This window comes from Dreissena polymorpha, chromosome 14 (assembly GCF_020536995.1).
Source record: "Dreissena polymorpha isolate Duluth1 chromosome 14, UMN_Dpol_1.0, whole genome shotgun sequence".
Classification (NCBI taxonomy): Eukaryota; Metazoa; Mollusca; class Bivalvia; order Myida; family Dreissenidae; genus Dreissena; species Dreissena polymorpha.
The window spans coordinates 32,412,751-32,440,377 of NC_068368.1; the positions used below are offsets into that span (position 1 = coordinate 32,412,751).

At 35.4% G+C, this 27,627-nt stretch overlaps 2 protein-coding genes across 2 annotated transcripts; both read right to left on the reverse strand.

Moving 5' to 3' along the window:
• Positions 1 to 191: 191 nt before the first annotated feature.
• On the reverse strand, positions 192 to 20,583 carry LOC127857689 (uncharacterized). The gene is made up of 9 exons (XM_052394311.1): positions 20,146 to 20,583; positions 18,319 to 18,471; positions 17,219 to 17,260; positions 15,254 to 15,371; positions 13,270 to 13,356; positions 7,083 to 7,224; positions 6,259 to 6,343; positions 5,006 to 5,251; positions 192 to 584 (listed from the first exon to the last, which is right to left on the reverse strand). The coding sequence occupies exons 1-9, from the start codon at positions 20,566 to 20,568 to the stop codon at positions 273 to 275; spliced, it is 1,608 nt and encodes a 535-aa protein (XP_052250271.1). The 5' UTR covers positions 20,569 to 20,583; the 3' UTR covers positions 192 to 272.
• A 2,410-nt stretch (positions 20,584 to 22,993) lies between these two features.
• Positions 22,994 to 27,422, reverse strand: LOC127857275 (cyclin-dependent kinase-like 5; the record flags this gene model as incomplete). Its single annotated transcript, XM_052393690.1, is given in 5 exon segments — positions 22,994 to 23,122; positions 25,292 to 25,372; positions 26,244 to 26,433; positions 26,870 to 27,020; positions 27,302 to 27,422. Coding segments are annotated over 5 exon segments (672 nt in total), but the record flags the coding sequence as incomplete, so codon positions are not given.
• Between the last annotated feature and the right edge of the window lie 205 nt (positions 27,423 to 27,627).

A 27,627-nucleotide genomic window follows, 5' to 3' on the forward strand; every position in this document is an offset into this window, starting at 1 on the left:
ACATTTTAATGTGATACATGAAATCTTAAAAAATAAAATGTATTAAGTACAAGTGAATGCAGTATAATATTGATATTTATAATCATAATAACTAAACATGTGTTATAATAATATTAACAAATACAATAATATTAAAATATTAAATAAATAAAGCTTAATATGACTGATCACAGAATATGCTTCATGATTTACAAATTATAATTATGATATTAACTAGCAATCATCAATTCCACAGCAACGTCAACGAGTCTTTAACGACTCGGTCGTTCTGTTCATGTGTTGCCGTCGCGGCCACCTCTAATATCATGAAGATTTGTCTTACTCCGTCCGCTCTTTATCGGTTTCAATTCTGAGTCACGAGGCGTGTGCGTAAAAACATCCGCGTCATCTAGCACCGACTGAGGTCGAGATATCCAGCCAGCGCGAACGTCTGTGCCAGACACAGACCCCTGATGCCGGCTGTCGTTTTCTGCAGGTTTCCCATGCCGGTCGTATGGCCATATGGATTCCGGCGAGAAATAATGTCCGGTTTGACTGCCCGTGCGGCTGTTGTTGTACTTGGTCAATGGCTGCAGACGTGCAGTCTGAAAACGTTTTATTTCCTCATGTTAATACTTGTATGATAAAAGACATACTTTCTCAAATGTTACTTATTATTCAAAACCCATTTAAACAAAACAAGATGCATCTCATTGAGACTAGAATGTGACTAATACCTCTGCACTGCTTTGTCAGTAATGTTGAATTTCACATAACTACAGAATTAGTGGACCACTTGGCTTTAACTCTTTCAGTGCTGGAACTGAATTTTGAAGGCCTTTGCAAACAGTTTGGATCCAGATGAGACGCCACAGAACGTGGTGTCTCATCAGGATCCAAACTGTTTGCTATTCTGAGAGTATTCTTTGAAACAAATCGAAGAAAATGCTTATTTTAGAAATTTAGCAGACAACATTTCATCAGACGGCAAATTTCCCAGCATGCAAAGGGTTAAAAATGTCTTGCACATCTACACTTCAAGGTGATGACATGATTTAAATTTCAATCAAAATTGAACAAGATATGTGTTTGTCAGAAACACTATGTCCCCTTCTGCGCCGCTTTGAATCTATATATTTGACCTTTGACCTTGAAGGATGACCTTGACCTTGAACTTTCATCACTCAAAATGTGCAGCTCTATGAGATACACATGCAAGCCAAATATGAAGTTGATATCTTCAATATTGCCAAAGTTATAGCAAAATGTTAAAGTTGGGGCAAACAAACACACCAACAGACAGGGCAAAAACAATATGCCCCCTACTATGATGGGTGGAGGACATAAAAATTTGGAAGAATACAGTTAGCTCAGCTTTTGCAGACACACCACAAGAAAGACCAACAGACTGACTAGGACACTCCAACATACTGGTAAATTATCACATACATGCTGGGGTATAAAACAATTTTCCCACATTCTACAGGCATGAAATAAACAATTTAAATAACAAATGCACTTATTTTGTTCTCCCCTTGGTGTTTAAGATTTAGCTGTCCATTTACAAATCAAATGAGATATGCGTTCTTTACAAAGCTCTTATTAAATACATATGTACTCCTTAATATCGGTACTTTGATGTTCAGTTTTTGTAATTATTACAAACCATTATGCTCTGTCAAATATATAACAGCCAATTATTTTACATTTAATAGCATTGTGCATGTGACAATTTTGCAATTGTATGGTAATTAAACCTGTAGCTTAAATATAACACTTTAACAGTTACTTGTAACAGCCAAACAATCAATATTAATTTAACAGAACACAAAATCACACTTTGATGGAACATTACTTGGCATTCAGACCTCTGTAAAAGCTAACATTTGGATGTTTATTGCATCTACTGCACATTCTTCACTGCATATCTTACATCCTGATTGATACTGCGAGCAACTGATTTGCAAAATGACATGACAAATGTTTGTCAGGCCTTGACAAGTACATGCATGCAATATGGGCTTAAACAGCTTATTAATTAGCATTTTGGTTGGCAATTGATAATGAAATGAATGATTTAGCAATATGAACATACAGAAAGGACATTTATTTATATAATATATTATCATCATACCGTTATGTTTTTTGATAACTAAGAGGATCAGTCTTATGCAACAGTCTCTATACAACAGTCTCTATACAACAGTCTCTGTACAACAGTCTCTATACAACAGTCTCTATACAACAGTCTCTATACAACAGTCTCTATACAACAGTCTCTATACAACAGTCTCTATACAACAGTCTCTATGCAACAGTCTCTATACAACATGCAACAGTCTCTATACAACAGTCTCTATACAACAGTCTCTATACAACAGTCTCTATACAACAGTCTCTATACAACAGTCTATATGCAACAGTCTCTATACAACAGTCTCTATACAACAGTCTCTATGCAACAGTCTCTATACAACAGTCTCTATACAACAGTCTCTATACAACAGTCTCTATACAACAGTCTCTATGCAACAGTCTCTATACAACAGTCTCTATGCAACAGTCTCTATGCAACAGTCTCTATACAACAGTCTCTATACAACAGTCTCTATACAACAGTCTCTATACAACAGTCTCTATACAACAGTCTCTATACAACAGTGTCTATACAACAGTGTCTATACAACAGTCTCTATACAACAGTGTCTATACAACAGTGTCTATGCAACAGTCTCTATACAACAGTCTCTATACAACAGTCTCTATACAACAGTCTCTATACAACAGTGTCTATACAACAGTGTCTATACAACAGTCTCTATACAACAGTCTCTATACAACAGTGTCTATACAACAGTCTCTATACAACAGTCTCTATACAACAGTCTCTATACAACAGTCTCTATACAACAGTCTCTATACAACAGTCTCTATACAACAGTCTCTATACAACAGTCTCTATACAACAGTCTCTATGCAACAGTCTCTATACAACAGTCTCTATAAACAGTCTCTATACAACAGTCTCTATACAACAGTCTCTATACAACAGTCTCTATACAACAGTCTCTATACAACAGTCTCTATACAACAGTCTCTATACAACAGTCTCTATACAACAGTCTCTATACAACAGTCTCTATACAACAGTGTCTATACAACAGTCTCTATACAACAGTCTCTATACAACAGTCTCTATGCAACAGTCTCTATGCAACAGTCTCTATACAACAGTCTCTATACAACAGTCTCTATACAACAGTCTCTATACAACAGTCTCTATACAACAGTGTCTATACAACAGTCTCTATACAACAGTCTCTATACAACAGTCTCTATACAACAGTCTCTATACAACAGTCTCTATACAACAGTGTCTATACAACAGTGTCTATACAACAGTGTCTATACAACAGTCTCTATACAACAGTCTCTATACAACAGTCTCTATACAACAGTGTCTATACAACAGTCTCTATACAACAGTCTCTATACAACAGTCTCTATACAACAGTCTCTATACAACAGTCTCTATACAACAGTGTCTATACAACAGTCTCTATACAACAGTCTCTATACAACAGTGTCTATACAACAGTCTCTATGCAACAGTCTCTATACAACAGTCTCTATACAACAGTCTCTATGCAACAGTCTCTATGCAACAGTCTCTATACAACAGTCTCTATACAACAGTGTCTATACAACAGTCTCTATACAACAGTCTCTATACAACAGTCTCTATACAACAGTCTCTATACAACAGTCTCTATACAACAGTCTCTATACAACAGTCTCTATGCAACAGTCTCTATGCAACAGTCTCTATACAACAGTCTCTATGCAACAGTCTCTATACAACAGTCTCTATGCAACAGTCTCTATGCAACAGTCTCTATACAACAGTCTCTATACAACAGTCTCTATACAACAGTCTCTATACAACAGTCTCTATACAACAGTCTCTATACAACAGTCTCTATGCAACAGTCTCTATACAACAGTCTCTATGCAACAGTCTCTATGCAACAGTCTCTATGCAACAGTCTCTATACAACAGCCTCTATGCAACAGTCTCTATGCAACAGTCTCTTTGCAACAGTCTCTATACAACAGTCTCTATACAACAGTCTCTATACAACAGTCTCTATACAACAGTCTCTATACAACAGTCTCTATACAACAGTGTCTATACAATAGTCTCTATACAACAGTCTCTATACAACAGTCTCTATGCAACAGTCTCTATGCAACAGTCTCTACACAACAGTCTCTATACAACAGTCTCTATGCAACAGTCTCTATGCAACAGTCTCTTTACAACAGTCTCTATGCAACAAGTAACATTCTTTAGAAATAATTGCACGTACAGGACTTCCTATGATGTTTGCAGTTTTCTTAGTTTAACCCTTTACCACTCAGATACGCACTCTAAAGCATTTGTTGTCCCTTATTTAATCATATAAAATTAACAACTTTTCATAATAGATTAAAGTCTTATAGGCTTCATTCCGACCCTAAGAAACTGATGAGCAGCAAACAGCATAAAACCTGAACTTGCTGCGAGTAACTCCAGTAATTTTCACTTTCTTTCTGCGTGGGAAAGGGTTAACAAGAGCGCCAATTGCAATTTTTACACTCCACAGATCACCATGTTTTAAAGTATAAAATATTAATTAGTGCAGTTTGTTAGGACAACATGGGAATATTTCTTCTTCTTTTTTTCATTTTTGCTACAGTTAAATGTCATTTTACGAAACAGTTTATGCCTAAATGCACAAATGAAAGTTTACCTGCCATGTCACAATAAAAAGCAGCATGCAGTCATGATATCATTGATCATAAGGGATACAATTTTTTTACATGAACTAGCTTTGTTGTTGAGTTAGTCACAAATGATCATCCTTCTGTACTGACAAATAATCTAGATATCATCCACCATTGACATAATTATCAAGCAAAGAAAACTTAATAAAATATGCCACAAATTGTAAATAAGAAACTCAAACTGCTCAGAGATTCAGACCTTATCCACAGGTGTCTGTGCCATCTTCCTCAAGGCCATGGTCTGCTTGGCAAATTGCGTCTTCTCACGATTGTCAGTCTCCTTTCCCATATGCATTTCCCGATTCTGTAAAGGCTCCCGAGCTGATATCTGTCCGTCAATGACCTCATCATCCCCGTCAAAATCCAGTCTTGAGGCTCGAGAAGGGTTCATAAACCGAGATGGAGTGGCGCTACCAAGATTTTCGTTGTCTCTCTCCATTAAAATCTGTAATGGCAGGGCAGCAGTGGATTACTTTTTTCCTTAAAAATTTTACAATCAAAAGCACAAGTTTTTAAATAGGGATCTAGGATTCAACTTTATGTGATTCTAATGTGATTTTCGAAGACACGTATAGCGTCATCAGTAAAAAGGTCTTATTCCACATCCCGCAGACTACCCGTTATAAGGAGCTACGCTGTCTGCTGTAAAGTCATGCAAGTTTTGGAGGTCTCATTAACAGACAGGGTAGCTCCTGACAGGTGCACAGGCTGGTCTGGAGCTATGCTGGTTGCATGATACATGTGGCATAAAACCTATTTTTTAACGATGCACCTCATATGTTTTGACGCCTAAGAGTTGTATTATAAAGTTACATCCCCATTCAAAATTGAATGAAACATTCATGCACTGACAAGTGTGCAGATAGACAAACAAGAGCCGTCTCCATAGGATGACATATGCCCCCAATAAACGCTTTGATAGAAGTTATTGAAATGCAATAAGTGACCCCGTGACCTAGTTTTTGACCCGGCATGACCCATATTCAAACTTGACCTAGATATTGTCTTGATACAACTTCTGACCAAGTTTGGTAAAGATCAGATGAAAACTACTTCAATTAGAAAGCGGACACCATGCTTAATCCTTGAAATGCACTAAGTGACCCCGTGACATAGTTTTTGACCCGGCATGACCCATATTCAAACTTGACCTAGATATTGTCTAGATACAACTTCTGATCAAGTTTGGTAAAGATAGGATGAAAACTATTTGAATTAGAGAGCGGACACGTAAAGTGTGACAGACTGACGGACAGTGCGAAAACTATATACCCCCTTTTCTTCTAAAGGGGGCATAAAAACTGCAATGCTTTACGTCTCCCACATAAGGATGTTTAAGAAAGGTACAGAGTGACTGCTAGAAATCAACAGGAATAAAGTCTGCACATTTTCACAATGCAACACATGTGCATCATAATACATTTACAAAGAAATAAGATCAGTTATGGCTACCTGAACAATTTTCTTCTTCTTTTTCTTCTTTGCCAGCTGATACATGGTTCCTGATGAGTGCCAGTCACTTCCTGTGTTTTCTCGCCTAACAAATAAGTTACCAGATTGCTTCATATAAAATATTATATTAAAAAAAAATATTTGTAAGCAAAATTGAAATTTAATCATTAAGTTAGCTTCCAGAGAGGCAACAAGGTTTATCTGGGATTTGACCTGGTAACCTAGTTTTTGGATGCAAGTGACCCAGATTAAACTTGGCCTATCTATTGTTCAGATAAACATGCTGACAAATTTAATTAAGATAAGATCATAATAGTTGCTTCTAGAATGGTAACAACTGAAGGCTTTTCCAATATTTGACCTAGTGGCCCTGATTTTTGAGGCACCTGACCCAGATTGAACTCAGCCTATATTTTGTCACGATAAACATTCTGGTCAAGTTTCATTAACAAGATGAAAAAAGTGGCCTCTAGATAGGCAACAAGCCCAAAGTTGTCAACTCAATACCCATGACACACGCCATCAGTTGATGGACTTGTACTGCACACAGTCATGGAGCTCTTCATTATGAGCTCTTCATGCTCAGGTGAGCTAAAACCCTTTGCATGCTGGGAAATTTGTCGTCTGCTAAAATGTCCTCTGCAGAATTTCTAAAATTAGCATTTTTTTCATTTTTTTTTCAAAGAATACTATCAGAATAGCAAACAGTTTGGATCCTGATGAGACACCACATTCTGTGGCGTCTCATCTGGATCCAAACTGTTTGCAAAGGTCTTCAAAAGTCGGTTCCAGCACTGAAAGAAACTATTTAAATGGGTAAGCACCTTAGAGCCTGTTGTCGAGCCAAGTACATATCGTTACTATCATTGTAGTACGGCTGTACATTCACGTATTTCGTGTGAGATCTGGTCTGCACTGGAGGGCCACCCACGTTGATGTTGCCGTGTTCTCGATGAAATCCCATATCTGAGAAAAGAAACAGAAAATATTGATACCGTTCATATATAATCTATGTTTTTGTTGCTCTGCTTGGTCTAAAAAATTAATTGTCTATTTTGGCCATGAGCATAAAGTTGGGTTGAGAAGGTATTGAACATTTATAAAGTAAAAAAAAATGCATAACATACTTTTATTAAGTAACTTAGGCAATATGCTGGGGCAGAATTTAAAATATCATTATCTATTTTAAAAGTCTTTCAGTTAAAGTGAAACAAATAACAAACATCTATCTGTCACTCTATTCATCCTATGCATAACACTAACAAAGCATGTAAAGCGCTTATTTGATTCAAATTTATCTTGTAGATCAATATTATCTCCCTTGAACAGTAAAACAAGAGGGCCAAGATGGCCCTAGTTCGCTCACCTGAGAGGAGTCAGTTCATTCAATCTTTACCAAACGTCAAACTTGACCTAGATATTGTCCAGACAAACATCCTGGTCAAGTTTCATCATTATTAAACCAAAACTCTGGCATATGGAGTGATTTTGTTTTTGTAAGATTTGACCTGGTGGCCTATATTTTGAGTTGACCCCCCTTACCAAGCATCAAACTTTGCTTACAAAAATATATATTATGACCAAGATTCATAAAATTGTGACCTCTAGAGTGTTTACAAGGATTTTGTATAATATAATGAAAATTAGGACAATCTAAGGGCGATAATTATTGCATTAATTATGTTATATATATAAAATCAATCTTTTCACCAAGTTTCTTGATGATTGGGCGAAAAATGTGACTTCTATAGTGTTCACAAGCTTTTATATAAATATGAGAAAACTGCCCCCCCCCCGCCAGCCATGTGTTATTCAACTAACCAGAACCATTTTCAAACTCAACTCTCATATCAAAGAAACAAATTTTCTGACCAAATTTCATGAAAATTGGGCCAAAATGTGACTTCTAGAGTGTTCACATGTTTTCACTATATACATATAGAGAAAAATGCCCCGCCCACTGGCGGCCATGTTTTTTCACTGATCTGGACCATTTTAGAACTCATCCGAGATATCAATAAAACCAATGTTTTGACCAACTTTCATGATGATTGGGCAAAAATTGTGACTTCTAGAGTGTTTACAAGGTTTCTCTATAGCCAAATAAGGAAAACTGCCCCCCGACAGCCATGTTATTCCACTGACTCGAACCATTTTCAAACTCAACTCTCATATTAAGGAAACACATTTTCTGACCAAATTTCATGAAAATTGGGCCAAAAATGTGACTTCTAGAGTGTTCACATGTTTTCACAATATACATATAGAGAAAAATGCCCCGCCTACTGGCGGCCATGTTTTTTCACCGATCTGGACCATTTTAAAACTCATCCGAGATATCAATAAAACCAATGTTTTGACCAATTTTCATGATGATTGGGCAAAAATTGTGACTTCTAGAGTGTTTACAAGGTTTCTCTAAAGCCAAATAAGGAAAACTGCCCCCCCCCCGGCAGCCATGTTATTCAACTGACTGGAACCATTTTCGAACTCAACTCTCATATCAAGGAAACAAATGTTCTGACCAAATTTCATGAAAATTGGGCAAAAAATGTGACTTCTAGAGTGCTCACATGTTTTCACTATATACATATAGAGAAAAATGCCCCGCCCACTGGCGGCCATGTTTTTTCACCGATCTGGAAAATTTTCAAACTCGTCAGAGATATCAATAAAACCAATGTTTTGACCAACTTTCATGATGATTGGGCAAAAATTGTGACTTCTAGAGTGTTTAAAAGGTTTCTCTACAGCCAAATAAGGAAAACTGCCCCGCCCACTGGTGGCCATGTTTTTCAACGGACCGGAACCACTTTTGAACTCAACCAACATATTATTAAGACAATATTTTGACAAAGTTACATGAAGATTGGGCATGAAATGTGACTTCTACAGTGTTTCTTTTTTTTGACCTAATGACCTAGTTTTTGACCCGGCACGACCCAGTTTCGAACTCAACCGAGATTTCATTGGGACAAAGCTTCTGACCAAGTTTCATGAAGATAAATGTGGCCTCTAGAGTGTTTACGAACAAATGTGGACAGACGGACGGACAGACGACGGACAAAGACCGGTCACAAAAGCTCACCTGAGCAATCAGGTGAGCTAAAAACACGTCATTTAAATTTCACAATAAAATGAGAGGCAGAAACATCCCTTTGTTTCACATCATACAGGTTTGAATTGGACGTTTTGGCCGTACTACAAACATACCTGAAGGAGCGATGCAATTTTTCATCTGGAAAAATCTTACACAACCATATTTACAATGCTCAGCGATTATACAGTATTTGTAAACTACTAAAAGCTCCATAATGTTTACTAACAATAATTGTTGAAGAAATATATAATTACATTATTTTATTATAGATACAATACTATGGTAATTAGGTCGTAGCTGTGCAAGATAGTGTGTAAAAAGATTTAATAATGCTGAAGATAAAAAAAGAGGTAATAACAAAGATGCCATCATACGGAAAATGGGATAATACAAATAATTGCAGCGGTCCAGTGACTATTCAGTCCAGTGACTATTCATGATCTTTCAATTAGACTGTTATCAGTTTGGTGGCATTGGTACAATAACTTCTTTACCATAAATACTATCATTACATTTATATACAAACAGCAAGGAAGAAGGTCTTTACAACATTCCCAATAAAATAATAAATAAATATGTCATAACAAAATTGAATACAAACATAAACTACATAAAATAATATTCAATTCTAAATACTTGTTATGCATTAACAGAATTAATCTTACACAAAACAAAATGCAAACTAAACCTACTGCAGTACTGGTAGTTTCTTTTTTACCCGAGAAAAAAAAACAGCAATGATTTAAAAGATTGTTTTTATTTTGGTGTTGATGTCTCTAATTATTGTAAAAGAAATAAATTAAAAAAGAACAAATAAAAACACTAATAGACATTTTAAAAAACTGCTTGAACAATATGACTCATTTTTGACATTGTTAGGCTTGTGTTGGGAACAATTTTGCTTCGATTATTATCAGTTTATGGTGACAACCCTGCATAATTAACAGAAGGAAACCTTTTTAAGCTTTTCATTGTTTATAGGAGAGATGTTGTTGTGTTCCTTTTTATCAGGTCCTTCTGCACCTGAGGCTGCAACATGTGTTGACCAGAATGTACCCCTGCACTCTTACGTAATTTATTTACAAGACTAAAGAAAGTTAGGACACAATTTGAATTATAGCTGAAATGTCCAGCTTTTTTTACTGTGGCCGTAATAATGGGAGGGAACCCCATCTGTCCCGTATTTTGACACCTAAACCAGACTCATGCGACGGGAGCTGGTATTGAACCCGTTCCCTACGTTTAGAAGCATGTGTACAAACCACTGTGCTAACTGGACAGCCACTTGCATAGGAGATAATCAATTATTTAGTGTTGAGTGGTGTATCCATAATGTGAACAAGTGGAGTATCCACAATGTGTACATCTAAAACACGATCATTTACCATATGCTATACATGAATAACAATTCTAAGTAAACTTCATTCTTTAAAAAAAAAGCCCACATTACAAACAATTGTACATCGACATTAATTCTCTCTATACGGAAGTTAGCAATCCATCCATATGGTACCAAGGTAGACATAAGAACGATAAACAAGCTGTTACATTACACATGTTGATTAGCAGAATTATTTCATCTAATTCCTTAATGTCAGCATTATTGACAATGTTTACTGCTTTAAAGGACCACAGTTGAGGTGGGAATTTTTTACATTCTTATTTGTGCTATCCTTAACTTATGGAATTGATAAACAAAAGTTGTTGATTTTTTTGTTTTGTTTCAATCCACACAATTGTGACACTAATTAGTGAGTAAGATAAAGAATTATATCAAATCATCAGGAACGAAAGCAAAGACAAATACACTCTGGCTCACTATTTGGACTCAAAAATTGGGAATAAAACAATTTTAAATTAAAATAAGAAGTCATAGGACAGCGGAAAGGGTGTTTGAGGCTTAAACAAATACAGTTTTGCTGAAATTGTAAATTTTCACAAATAATATTGTTTGGCCCATCACCCTTAATTGCTCCCTCTATTCAGAAAAGAAGAGAAACTTTATTATTTTAAGAATTTTAAGACAGAAAAGAACAAAACACAAAAGCAAAAGGACAACAAACAAACTAGGTGATAGCTATAAGGTGAACACAACAATCTAAGGTGTTGCAACTAACCCACATGATGTGTGGTACTATACCAGACATGTGCATGTGTTTCAATGCGTGCAATCATGCATGCGTGCCTGTGTGTCACATCTGATGCTGGACTGAGGACTGATGTTCTTTATAAACAAACATCTATTTGGCACATTTGTAATGAGACAAAGAAAAACATTTTATAAATTTTCTTGTATTTTCAAAATATTTTTTTTCTCATCCAGAAATTCTTAGCAAAATTCACTTAATTATGAATTTAAAATTTTATTTTGTCAACAGTTTTAATATAATGTTCTTAAATTACACATCAATCAATCAGTTTAACATAATCCATATGAACAATACAGTGTGTCTGTATACTGCATTAAATTGGCACATGCAAGACATTTTAATGCTGAACTGTTTTGATAGAAGTAAAAGAGGCCAGCAAAAAATAGGCAAAGATGGTAAAAGGGGCACAACTCTAGCTACCTGTATCTGATTCTTGGGAGGTTGCAGACCCTTGCTGACGTTCTGCTAACAAAGAAATGCAAATGATCTAAAACAAACCCTGGTTGAAAAGGGAATTAGAAAAAGGGAAAACAGCAAAAAGGAAATCTTAATTGTTAAACTAAAAGTTGTGTTAGTTTCACTGTGATGTGAGGAGAAGATAAAGATGCTGATGATCATTGGGAGGAGGAGAAAGAGGAAAAGGAGGAGGAAAAATTAATTGTCAGTGAAAATTATTTTAGTTAAACTCACATATAGTAGAAAGCAAGTTGTAGAAAAAAGGATCAATAATGATAATAATGTGAAGATAACACAGACAAAATGATGGTAATGATGTTGATGTCTATGTTGATGATAATTGTGCCTTTTGATGATGAAGACTATGATGAAGAAGATGATGATGATCATGATCACAACAATTATGATGCTGCTGATGATGATAATGAAATGATGATGACACACAAGATTCTTGCTTGGGAGGGGTATTGAGGGTTTAAAAGTGTTTAAGTTGTCTGCAAATAAAATCACTAGCTGCAGTAAACACCCATTTTCTTATGATATGTGATCAACAGTTGATTTCATTTAATGAAAATTTACAACGTGGTTCTTACAAGGTTGCATATCTGTCAACAATCAAAAGAAATTAGGAATGTAAGGAACATGCTTCCATCTACACAAAGTTAAAAATATTCTACAAAACTGTAGCAAAAAAACCTAAACACAGTGTTCATACAAGACAATCACCCTTAAATGTAGTCAAAGGTGAAAAATGTTTAAATAATTAATAAACTTTGATAAACAAGGCTATGAAATTAACCATAAGATCTCAAATTTGCTATTTAAAAAGCCTTTATTAGGTATTCTTTTTTTCTTTATATAAATCTTGCATTTCTTAACATAATGAAGATTTTATATTAAGTCAGTACTGCTCCTAAATATTTTAAGAGGGGGTGGTGGTGGAAACGATCTGTTGATTTGTTTCTTACAAATGATCAGAAACTACCAAGATTAAAATTGCTAGCCATTTATAAAGGTATACAATCTAAACAGCAGAAACACTAACTGTTATGCTTCCACTTATGTTATTTTACAACTGAATTTGACTGGCTAAACAGCAAAATTTCTATCAATTAGTTTTTTTGTGCTATGTTAAAAACAGAAAAATACAAAAAAGAAAAGGATTGTATTGAATGCACACTGCCTGTCTACTTGCTGAGAAATAACCTAGCCAACGAGCTAACGTGATAAGCACACTGCTATAACACAGAAAGTGGTTGATACTGTTATTTGTGAACAAGCACACAGCATTGGAACAATATGAACTTTTTCTGTTGTCATCCACAGACACGCGCCTGGAGCCATCGGAGTTGTAGAAGCTTGACTCACGCCCGATTGATCCGGGTCCATCTGCTGCTTGCAGACATAAGGATATTGATATGATTTGAGACTTTACAATACACTTGCTTATATTGTGATATACATGAAGTGATTTTCACATGTATGGTGATATACCATGAATCCAAGTAATAAATAGTTCAATAAAAACTATACAAAAATAAGGTTCAAGGATGTTATTTCAGAAACATATCAGGGGATGAAAATACCCTTCCACTTTTATAAGGTTTACCAAAACCTTCACTTCTTAAGAGATCCAATAACGTTAAGTTCACTATTTATTGAGCAATTTTGCATTCAACGTGCAAACCATTCTGATAAGAGGAAAAAATCGTACCTGAATAATAATTGTTGAAATAATAAACAAGGGCTGTTTGTAAAACATGCATGCCCCCCATATGGGCTGTCATTTGTAGTGGCAGCCATTGTGTGAATATGTTTTTTTGTCTCTGTGACCTTGACCTTCGACCTAGTGTCCTGAAAATCAATAGGGGCCATCTGCCAGTCATGATCAATATTCCTATAAAGTTCATGATCCTAGGCGTAAGCATTCTTGAGTTATCATCCAGAAACCATTTTACTGTTTGGAGTCACTGTGACCTTGACCTTTGACCTAGTGACCTGAAAATCAATAGGGGTCAACTGCCAGTCATGATCAATGTACCTATGAAGTTTCATGATCCTAGGCGTAAGCATTCTTGAGTTATCATCCGGAAACCATTTTACTGTTTCGAGTCACTGTGACCTTGACCTTTCACCTAGTGAACTGAAAATCAATAGGGGTCATCTGCCAGTCATGATCAATGTTCCTATGAAGTTTCATGATCCTAGGCATAAGCATTCTTGAGTTATCATCTGGAAACCATTTTACTATTTCGAGTCACTGTGACCTTGACCTTTGAAGTAGTGACCTGAAAATCAATAGGGGTCATCTGACAGTCATGATTAATGTACCTATGAAGTTTCATGATCCTAGGCCAAAGCATTCTTGAGTTATCATCCGGAAACAATTTTACTATTTTGAGTCACTGTGACCTTGACCTTTGACCTAGTGACCTGAAAATCAATAGGGGTCATCTGACAGTCATGATCAATGTACCTATGAAGTTTCATGATCCTAGGCCTAAGCGTTCTTGAGTTATCAACCGAAAACCATCTGGTGGACGGACAGACAGATCGACATGAGCAAAACAATATACCCCCTCTTCTTCGAAGGGAGCAAAACTACATTACAAGCAACAAAACAGAACAAAATAATGCTATGGTTTAATACCAGTATGTAATAAACAAAATTATCACCATTTTTTAGCATGAGATCAGATATTGCATTATACCAATGTACCAGTACCGTATATCGTTACATCCTAAAATTTACCCCATAATATCAATATACATGTATACCATGAAAACCCAAGATATAAACTAGATACTGCATCATATAAATACAACAATATATTGTTTCATCCGTATATTTAATGCACATACCCCATTGTACCAATATATATGTATATTCATACACCCTTAGATATTATGCACATATCACACTAATTCACAAGCTGGATTATCTTTTCAGTTACACACTGCACAAGTTAAAGTCTTTTTTGGGATAAAAATCCACTTATGTCCAACATCCAAACCAAAATATGATGGTGAGCACGTTCACATACTGTACAATATGACTTAAAGTCTCAACTCTCTAGCAGCAAATGTTTTTTTAGTAATGCTCGACACAAAAATAAGCTGACAAAAGGAAGCACAGACAAACCTTAATCTATATTGTCCCTCTAAAAATAGGGTTCATAAAAAGTCAACATTTTTCTTATTCATAAATTTCTGAGATTTTTGTCATAAAATGTATATATAATAATCTATGTTAATGTTATACAATTCGATGCCATAACAGGGTTCTCACCGTAGAATTGACCCCTGCTTGGGGCTCTTCGGTCCTTGTTCCCCTGAGAATTAAAGCTGCCAAAGTTGTCGGTCCTCTCCCGCTGATATTTGTTCACCCCAACATCGACGTTCTGCAACTGCAAAAATTGGAAATCAGTACTATGTATTATTTCAAAAGTGTTAACAATTAGCCATCGGGTCAAGAGATTTTTTTGCTAGATGCGAGACTAAAGAATAAAAATATTAATCACACAAATGCTCTGTGAGAAGTGACCAATCTCAGTTTATAGAGGTTCATGTTGAATACAAATATGTTCACTGAGCAACGCTTTGAAAGCCTGTCTTATGTTGAAAGTAATCAATAGAAATTGGCTTAGAAAAACAGTTCCCATACTCTTTGACCTGAAAGTCAATATATGTCTTTTTTTCCTCCCATGTAATAAGCAAACTGATTTCAATGATTGTGGGTCAAAGTCTTCTCTAGATATCATGCCGAAATCTTTTTTATTTCAAGTTCCTTTGCCCTTGAACATGGACCTTGTGATCTCAGACTGATAGATGTCTTCCTTTCCACTCAAGTAACCACTTAACCTATTTGCCCGATAATATATCAAAGCATTCTTTGACCGTCACATTTGACCTATAGATGTTCTATTTTTTCCTCTTAAGTAACCATCAGTCTAATTTGCATGGTTGTATGTTCGACCAATCTCTGGATATCTTTCGGAAACCAAATGGTCTACAAACTGAATGACCACCAGAGAAGTGCAAAGCAACATGCCAGCTTCTTTAAGGGGGGGGGGGGGGGGGGGAGGGGAAATAATGGACCAAAAACAAAACTGCCATTATCTTATCTACTAATAATTGTACTAAATAAACTACTGTACAATGAAATATTCTTTGTAATAAATTACAATATAAATAAAGCAGGGAAAGATCTAGAAAGAAACAAGAAATGGCAGATGGGCTGCACCCTGCTCCTTTTTGGTTACCCCCTCCTTTCCATATAAGTTGGTCAAAAAATAAATGAAAACCTGTTGAATTCATTTGTTCAAATATTCAATAAATGATGAAAATACTATGCTTAAAACCTTCATAGTATGTTTGGAACAATGAAATTCCCTCAATCAGTTGAATTCATAGAAAATGTCACAACTGGTATGGTTTTCCACCTTGCGTGTTCTGAGCAGCAACCTGTTCCTAAGGTGACTCTAGATCTTTCCCTTACTTGTTTTTAACCTTCGTTATTCTTTGCATGTTTTGCAGAAGTGCATTTACTACTTAAAATTTATTGAAAGGGCTAAAATAGGAATGCTTTCAAAAGTATTGTTTCACTTTACAGGCAGCATCCATACACAAATCCTATATATCATAAACTGACCAACAGATTAGATGAACTGGCCTTATGCCTAAGAAAATTATAATTCTTGATTATATTCTTCCTGACTCAAATAAATAATTGATTAATTGACTGATTGATTGTATTGATAAAACTCATCTACACATGCAATACAAATATTTACTAGCTGACTATGTTGTATTCAGAGTTTATCTATAAAACCATACACAATTGAATCCTTTTTTGTGTTTACACTTCATTATTTCTTAAATTAGAGTTAAAAAAATAATTAAAAGGTAATTAAGAACAGACTGTTAATTGCAAAAGAAAACCATGCAAACAATCTGGCAGCGTATCCAACATCCTTCCAAGAAAATCAAATTAGTTCTTAATGAATATTTTTTCCATGCAAAAACATTATATATTGATATTGCTTGTTGCTTACAGTTTTATTTTTAATTATGTGATATAATTCAATAATTTGATCATCTACAATATCAATTAGTCTATGTTTATATAAGCAACTTCCTAATTCTTTTATTAGATAAACTCTGATGATACCTAGGAGCGCAATAATAAACGGGAAATCTGGGTACAGTGACAACTATAGCATTATATATAGCGTACACATAACGTGCAACATACTTTGGACTGATAAGCCTTCCCCTTGCCAGCAATATAAATATTCTGTGGAAAGAGTCACAAATCCAGTATTAATCATATCAAAATGCAGAAGAGAAAAATCTACAGCTATTGTTATATTACAATTTATTGATGCGTTGATCTTATTGGTGGGATTATTACTGGCAAACAAAATTGCAATAAATTATATGGATTTCAGTTGTGTGATCTCGAATGTAATTGAAATAAAACACATTCCTGAATAAGATCTATTTGAAGCATGCTTGGACTAATGTAAGAGGAACAGTTTACGACTATAGTCACTTGGCTTTAATCTTTTTCTCAGGCACAGAATAGAAAGATAAGAGTATAAATGGAGTGTTTACCATATTTGTTACAAACAAATTTTTATCTTTGATGATAACAGTATTTGAGTTCTGTATGGAATATTTCAGGCTAATCAGGAATGGATGATTTGTTGGTCAAACATACGTTTTGTGTATGCAAAATGGAAAACAATAAAATATTTAAGATTGTAGAGACATAAACTTTCAATACAAGAACATACCTATATAAGCACATATAATACTTAAAACCTTTTTTCAAGTCAATAGCAGCATATCTAATTTAAAGCTTTGTTTTATCTGGGCAAATATTCATGTTTATTATAATCCTACGCAAATACTCTTTTAAAATTGTAATAGATACATAACAGATTTTTAAACAAGACCTGTAACAAAACAGCGCTTGGCTATTCTTCTGCTTTGATATTACAATTTACATTTTCTGTCAGCCAACGCTCATATCATGACCTGAAAGTTTTATTTTATGTTGAATATCTGTATTAGTTATGCAGTATGGTTAACTTAAAACTTAACATTTGTAAATTAAAACAAGAAATGTGACACTGTAAATAATATAGATTTTCACAATTTGACCAATTAATTTCAGTAAATGTTATGTTGATCATTTGGTATGCAACTGCATTTATCATCTCTATTTTTGGGAGAACATTGCTGAAAACAAAAACACGATTTTTTGGCCTCAGTAAGTAGGCCTTTTCTCGAACCATATCTTACATCTGCAGCTGTAGCAACAATACCCAAGTTAAACATTAGTTGTACCTTAGCATCGGACAGCCGGTCTGATATTGTTCGGACTACTGAGACGTCCCCTTTCTGACTCGTCTGCTGGATCTCTTGGTTCTTCTTCTGGCGCTCTCTCATAGTGCTGGATTTGATACGCTGCAACTCGTCTTGCAGTGTCTTGTCCAAGAACTGTGTGTACACAAAACAATAGTTATAAGGAAGTTATGGTTTTAAATAAAAAAATTAATATTAGGCAAAATTAAACAATTTGAGCATTTTAAGTATCCCAAAAGAATTTAAAACAAGATGTGTTTGTCAGAAACACAATGCCCCGTGTGTGTTTCAGAGTTTATTTACAGGTCCTACTGGCCTCTTCACGAGGTTACGGTAGCCCGACCTGTAAAAACACAATGCCCCCTATTGCGCCGCTTTGAAATAAAACTTCAATATATCATTTGGCAGGTTTAGAAATTATCTCCCTTTTAAAGCTTATTACTTCCCTTGGATTGTATTTTTTTACTTTTGACCTTGAAGGATGACTTTGAACTTTCACCACTCAAAATGTGCAGCTCCATGAGATACACATGCATGCCAAATATCAAGTTGCTATCTTCAATATTGCAAAAGTTATGGCCAATGTTAGTTTTCGAAAGGACTGACGGACGGACAGACAGACAGTTCAAATGCTATATGCCACCCTACCGGGGGCATAAAAAGATACAGTGCACCTAAATGAGGATGAAAAACAAAGCCATCAATTTGGTTTTATGCCATATGAGTAATAATTTGATGGCTACATGTCCTCAAAGGTTTTTAATAATCATTAATCATACTTAACAACATTGTATCATTCACAAAAGGTATACAGATTGAGGGAGATGTTAACTGCAAAAAGCAGCTCTTTTGCATTTTAACTTTAATTTCCATGGCAACTATAGACAGTCACAGTAAACAAGAAGAGGACTGATAATTGCACAGGGTAATCTGGGACGACACTTTTCTCACATGCATTAAGCTCAGAGCAATTGTGATATATAATGCAGAACCATGGTCACACAAGCATGGACGAACAGAGAAGCCGAGAAATGGATGTGCATCTACTGGTTAAGTACAAAATAAGCAAAAGCCCACAAGCCCGCGAAACCTGCACTGGTAAAATTTGAATTGGACTTGATCTCTTCTCGGTTTCATAATGCAGTGTTCTGCCGTGGTATCAAAAAAGGTGGGCCAAATGTATCGCAGCTCTAGAAAACTTAGGGGGCATTTTCAATACTTTTGAAACACAAACTAAAATTTAAATGAACTTTATTGAACTGAAATTATTTCTTTTCAATTAAAACATGTTACTCTGTGTATAAAACCAATAAGAAACAGCAAACAACTCTATTGATTTTAAGAATCCTACAAAAGCCAACTGATCTCTTCTGGCATCAAATTTTTCTGTGAATTTTTGAATTTTTGGAAATTGAAAAGTAGATCTGAAACAGAAGTTGTATTCCTACTCTGTTAACTTAGAGAAAGTTGATATTTGTTGTGCTTTATTAATGATTCTGCTCACTCATTGTATAAGTTATAAAAATCACAACTGCACAATTTTTTTTGCAACATTTGTGAAAAATTTACAATAAAATCACATTTTTACTAACTGGCCACAACACTGATACCTGTTGTAACTTTTTCTCGATCTCAAGAAATAATAAAACAATTTGGGTACCTTGGCCAAACAGCTCACATTTAAGACTGTTAGTACAATAATCAACTGAAACAAGTTGACACATGTATTCAAGCAACCCTTTGAAGAAAATCTTTTGCAAAAAAAAATGTGAATTCCCCAAAATGATTGAATTGACATAAAATAAGTACCTTTTTCCTTTCTGGGGGACTGTCCGAGGGTTTATGGCCATTTTCTTGTTCCTGATTCGGCGCTTCCAAGTTCACAGTATACGTGCTAGTGCGAGCATTTGGTGCATCGCGAGGCGTAAGCACAATAGGTTCTGGGGATTTTGAAGCTAACTTTGGTTTGTTATCTGTCACAGTTTTAGAGCTATGCTTACGTTTAATGAATTTAGACTCACTAGGAGTAGTATTATCCATATCTACATCATTTTCGTGAACTTCACCATTACTGTCCAACGTATCCATATTATTGTCACTTTTGCTGTCGCCTACATATCCAGAACGGAAGTCCGAAAACGTTGAATTGTACTGCCCTACACCCTGTCTTCCAGACAGGTCTACATAAGACTTTCCCTGTCGCACATCTGTTTTATCGTCAGTATTATTCATATTATCACTATTTACATTGTTTCTATTTGCACTTTTCTGTGATCTACGACTGCCTGATTTTGCAGGTGTTCTTGTCCTTTCTTTGCGACTAGTTTCTTCTTCTGACGATTTATCCTCTTAACTCGCTCCAGTTCAATTTTCTCTCTTATTGCATTTAACGCTTGTTTTTCAGCATTTGCTTTTGATGTTGCATTTTTTGCCTGTTTAATGTATTTGCTTTGAGAGGTGGGGTGTATAATCTCTTTTTCCGTTTCTGAGGTATCCATCTTTTCTTCAAATTTTTCCTCTTTATGATCGGGCAACAATGCTTTTGTCTGCCAGACCGTACTGTTAAATTCTTCAAATTTTCACTGAAATCAAAACAATAAATGTGATTATTAAAAATTAATTACTTTTATTTCTAATTTAAAACAAGAAACCGTCGGAGACGGGTGATGCTCCCCAAAGTTTTTTTTGTCACAAAATTGCACTATATATTCAGATAAAAGGAAACGTCTTGAGGGGCATAACTTTGGAAAAAATAATACGATGGATGGTTTAGCAACTTAAAAATTTCAAAGGGCCATAACTCTCTAAATAAATCATCTAACCAGAACCCACTAATAACATGCGCATCTCCTCAAGGTAGTTAAGCTTCCAGTCAGTAGTTGGGGAGAAATAGCCCCGGACAAGAATTGCACTATATGAACAGTTTATAGAAAATTTCAAAGGGCCATTACTCTGTGAAAAATCATCCGACCATAACTGGCTGATAATATGCACATCTCCTGTTGGTAGTGAAGCTTTCCATAAAGTTTCATTGAATTCCCGTGATAAGTTGCTGAGAAATAGCTCGGACAAGAATTGCACTTTATGTACAATGGAAAATTTCAAAGGGCCATAACTCTGTGAAAAATCATCCGACCATAACCGGCTGATAATATGCACATCTCCTGTTGGTAGTGAAGCTTCCATAAAGTTTCATTGAATTCCCGTAATAAGTTGCTGAGAAATAGCTCGGACAAGAATTGCACTATATGTACAATGGAAAATTTCAAAGGGCCATAACTCTGTGAAAAATCATCCGACCAGAACCGGCTGATAATATGCACATCTCCTCTTGATAGTGAAGCTTCCCATAAAGTTTCATTGAATTCGGTCATTAGTTGCTGAGAAATAGCCCGGACAAGAATTGCACTATATGTACAGTTAATGGAAATTTCAATGGCCATAACTCTGTGAAAAATCATCTGACCAGAACCCGCTGATAATATGCACATCTCCTCTTGGTAGTGAAGCTTCCCATAAGGTTTAATCGAATTCCGGTCATTAGTTGCTGAGAAATAGCCCGGACAAGAATTGCACTATATGTACAGTTAATGGAAAATTTCAAAGGGCCATAACTCTGTGAAAAATCATCCGACCAGAACCGGCTGATAATATGCACATCTCCTCTTGGTAGTGAAGCTTCTCATAAAGTTTAATTGAATTCCGGTCATTAGTTGCTGAGAAATAGCCCGGACAAAAATTGTGCACTGACGGACACACAGACGGACGCACGGACGAAGCAGCGACTATATGCTCCCCCCAAATTTTTTTGGGGGGAGCATAAAAATAAAAGCTTAAGTACATAAGGGAAAAACTCAGTTGGTATTGAACTAAAGATATCAATAACAGTGATATATACCCCATTTTAATATGTGTTGTATTTTTACCTTTGTGTATGACCTTTACCCTAAAAGTGCCTGGTGCATATATTGGACATAATAGCCTCTCATATAGTCAAACATTTGGGCCAAGTTATTTTAAAATCCTTCAATGCATGAGGAAGTCTGGCACGTAGGTAAGACCAAGAGGGGGTAATCACATTATAGTCAAGATTGTGACGTCCATGTCGAGCCAGGTATTTTTCGCCATTATAAACCCTTATTACTAGTATTATTTTTGTAAATGCCACTCACTTTCCAGCCATATCAGCAAGACAATTACTAGAATTTATTTTGTATTAATATTTGCTCTATATTTTGACTTTACTAACTGCAAAATTTCTATACAGGATGAACTAATTAAAGCTCCACTAAGTAAATTTGCGGGCAGTAAAGCGAACTTTAATACAAAATAAACTCTTAACTCTAATCACAGTTTTACTGATATGGCTGGAAAGTGAGCTTCATTAAAAAAATAAAAAAAAAGGAATAAAGGGTATAAAACGTTAAAAAATAACTTTCTCAGCATGGACATCACCATCTTGACTATCATGTGATTACCCCCTTTAGGTAAGACCCATTAACAATTTTTAAATACTTTTTTTTACAATCACTTGCAGATAAATATTGCACAGCAGTTTGAAGGAAATCACCCAATACCCAACAGTTGGAGGGCATAAAATGACTGTTCTAACCTATTGACGTGATCACTTATGTCACTCTTGCGTTTCTTGCTGGTGTTATGAGTGTCGATGTGCTTGATGGGCACCTGGCTTCCCCGGTTGAGAAGACGTTCTGTCTGGAAGGACACGTGGGTCCAGGCAATCCTCTATCGTGAACCTGTCTGTAGGCTCTAGCCTTAGTGTTTGCTGAAAAAAAGGACATAATCAATAAAGCCACATTCTGTAAAAACTGGGCTTAATGCATGTGTGTAAAGTGTCATCCCAGAAAGCAGTCCGCACAAACTAATGAGGGACAAGAATTTCTGCTTATTTTAAATGTTTTGTTTAAAGAAAGTCCTTCTTAATAAAAATCCAATATTGACGGAAAGTGTTGTTCCTGATAAGCCTGCGCTGCCTGCTCTGGCTTATCTGGGATCACAACTTCACACACATGCTTAACCCTTTGCATGCTGGGAAATTTGTCGTTCTGCTAAAATGTCGTCTGCTGAATTCTAAAATTAGCATTTTCTTCGATTTTTTTCAAAGAAGATTATCAGAATAGCAAACAATTTGGATCTTGATGAGACGCCACGTTTTGTGGCGTCTCATCTGGATCCAAACTGTTTGCACAGGCCTTCAAAATTCGGTTCCCGCACTGAAGAGTTAAAGACCGTTTTCCAGGAATACAGTTCAGTTAATACTAGTGCTATGTCGCAAATGTGATTGATACACCCCCCGCACAGATTTGTCAGCTATGTTCTAGGGCAAATAACTCAGCAATGCGTTGATCACTGGGGATGATATAAAGATTCTTATCACATAAGCTACTTAACTTCATGGTTGATGACATATTTAAAGTTTTGTTGAAAACACTTACGAAAGTGGAAGGTATTAGCTCTACTCACTTTAATTATTTTATGTGATGAAACAGACAGACTAACAGACTGGGACCAGCAGAGTGACTCCTATATACCCACCCCCTCCCTGCAGGAGTGGAAAAGACCATAATCTGCTTTAAATGTTTATCTAATATAGGTCCACTGGTGAGCACTATTTGTAAAGCTAGTTTTTTTAATTCCAACGGTGGAGTTATTGAACTGAGGAGAAATCACATATCTAAATGCACATGCTTTGTAGACAGGGCATTGACTTTACACGAAAGACATCATTTCAGATTAAACAAGCATTAAGAGCTCCTGAATGAGTCTAAGCCCAAAAGTAGATCAATGTCAAAGTCAAAAAGAAGTAGGATGATTTATAACATCCATGCAAGTTATAAATATTTGTAGGACATTTTGGATTATCCTTGTACATATGGATTAACATATTCATCGACAAGAAAATCACTATATGCCTTTTGACATCCTACATGCCAGGGAAATAATAATTCAGAATATCAATAAAATCTATGACATGCAATTCTGCGATTACGTTACTATCTTAAAGAAGCATCTTTTTTATAATGATGTTCCAAATGTCAGCATTTTAAGTCTTCTTAGTTACATTGAATGCTAATATATAAATATGAATCTTTTATTAGCCAGTCTAAGGTAAATCGATTTCCATGTAAACAATGTTGGGCGCATGCGCAAGAAAATACATGTTTGCTTGTGCCATCTATCAAAAAGTGTTGACAAGGTTTAAATGGGGTAGACGTTTGAGAATAGGACATTTATTTACAAACTAATAGCTCCTTTTTATGTCACTATTTAAAGTTTGGTTATGGATACTTAAAATTAAAATTTGCCATGCTTTTTTATTAAAGAAAGAGATTAAAACAAACAAAATACCGTAATCTTGTCTTGTATACTTAAAGCGAAAATTAAACTTGATCCCAGAATGATATACAAATTCATTTACAGTTAAATGATTTAACCTGGTTTCAAAATTTAGGAAGTAAATTTCTGATCCATACATATTAATCTTCAGGCCTATAACCTAAACATTCCAAATGCTGGTAAACTATGTGCGATTCAAGAATTTCATGAGTATTTACTTTAACCTTGTCATCGCAAGTGATCAATAAACACTGAATATTTGACAATCTTCATATTAAACGGTTATTTTGTTTATTTTCAATGATTTTTTTATGATTTGCGTGTATGGTAGTCTTCAAGTAAATGATATGTCCTTTCAAAACTGACTTCAATGTTGAACACGAGTTTTGTTTTTTCGTCATGAAGCTTTAAACTAACTGCAATCTTGCCAAACGGTAACTCGACACCTATTCAATTTTCAATAAACTTTATAATTACCTACTCATAAGTCTATTGAAAACTTAAAAGACAGGGCATATCATATTATCTGAGATATCAGCTGACAAAGATTTCTCTACCCATGTGGCTATAAATAGGCATTTGGAGCTATGTTACTTACCACCATAAAGTCTATCATGACGCTACTGAGTATTCCCTGGTATCTTTTCACGATAGTCTGTGGCTTGGACACTGATGGAAACTGTACACATAACATAGAACTTTAAATGTTTACAAAAAAGGGACTATCAATTTGTTATGTGTTTTTTTTACATTTTAAAGGTGAAGAGGTTATTAGGCAGTATTTTCTCAGACTAATGCTTTTAAATTATGCAATTTTCCTCTAAAATTGATTTAAAGATAGCGTTTTATCATTCTCCTACTTCAAACATTGCCCCCTAAATACCCAAAATATTGATATTTCTCTCAGAAAATGAGAGCTGTTGAAGCCTATAAGCAGTAAAAAAAAAGATTTGAGCATATTTCTGTATGTAAAGAAAACACATCAAAAACAATATGTCAAGGAAAAAGCCAAACATTTCAAATCTGATTAAAAGGTTTAACATCTAAAATGCATTCAATTCTGGTAAGATAATACAAGAGATGTGTTTGTCAATAACACAATGCCACCTACTGCGCCACTTTGATTTTTTTTATCATTTGGCAGGTAAAGAAATTATCTCCCTTTAAAGCTTATTACTTCCCTTGGATTTTTTTTTTTACCTTTGACCTTGACCTTTCACCACTCAAAATGTGCAGCTCCATGAGATACACATGCATGCAAATATCAAGTTGCTATCTGAAGCGACATAGAAGTTATGAGCATTTTTTGAAACCTAAACGCAAAGTGTGACGGAAAGAGGGACAGTTCGATCACTACATGCACTCCTTCGGGGGCATAATAAAATATCACATCTCATGGAGGGTGATACAATGCATGGTCAAACCAAGATAACAACAGAGTCACAAGCACAGGTTGACATCATCATTTTGAAGTTTGAAAATATGTTTTATCATGCACCCTCTAAAAGTGGTTGTATTTATGTTTTACTAAATTTGTCTAATGAACACACCTTTAACCCGGAGAATCGAGCGTTGTTATAGAACATGTTCATCTGATCGGGCGGCAATTGTCCGACAATCTTCTGGATGACGTAGAGCTGATCTATCTCACTCTCGCCCGGGAACAGGGGCTGACCGTCTGCAAGCTCTCCAAGAATGCAGCCGATAGACCAGATGTCTACTGCCTTGCCATAGGGGGCACTGTGGAAAAAAAAGTTTGTGTGTACAAGTTTTTTTTAAACTCTTTGGAAAAAAAAGTAATTAGAAAAAGGAACGTGTTTTTGGAAATCACATAATCTGACAATTTGATCTGCAGACTGCCTTGAAAGATTATGTTCAGATGACAATTATTTTTAACCCCACAGACAGGATACCATCTTACAAAACACTGTAGAAAGAACAGAATACAGAAAGGTCACAGATTGTTTGTGGTCACATCCAAATTATATGTTTTCTGTAACTAATCATATCTACTTATTTTGACTTTACGTGAGAGATAACAAACAAGATTTGTTGGGACATTTGAAATTAAAAAAACTTAAACTTAAAATATACAAATATTTCTACGTTTATAAATAATTTGAAACCAAGGCAATATTTTAATGTATATTTTTAATTAAAACACTACTGAGCGTACCCAAGCAGCAATTCCGGAGAGCGATACCACCGTGTCGCAACATAGTCCGTGTACATGCCGTTCATTCCATTGTTGATGGTGCGAGCAAAGCCAAAATCACAGAGCTTCAGAACATCTCCACTGCTAATCAGCAAATTCTCAGGCTTGATATCTTAAATAACAATATATATAGGAATATTATGAAGGTTAACAATGGCTTGCTTATTTTTCTTACATAAGTCTATGAAGTAATTGCTATGACACCAAATTGCATTATTTTTACTGAGCTACAGAGGATCCCAGAACATAAGATTTACACTTAACTACAAAGGATTCCTATATCACTAGAACTAAAGTCAGATTTATACTGAAATTTCAACTATGTCATTCCTATGGGAAAAAACTTTATTTAGATTTTAACTGAATTATCAAGGACTACGTAGTGTCCCGTACCTCTGTGTATGATGTCGTTGCTATGGCACCAGTGTATTGCCTTACACAACTGGTAGGTGTAGGATCGCACTTTCTCTGGTGGCACTCCACTAGCCATGTCCTCCAGTAGTTCCAGCATGTTCTATAAACGGAAGAATTCATAAGAAAAATGTCTTCAATTACTCGAAATTGGAAGAATATAATGAATGCAAATGCAGTAAGTTTCCATATCAGACACAATAGTACAATAGTTACAATGCTAAGCCATTGAATCTATTGTTATGCTATGAAATAATACATACATTTTTATTGATTTGACAATGAAGACTGAGAATATGTAAGTATGG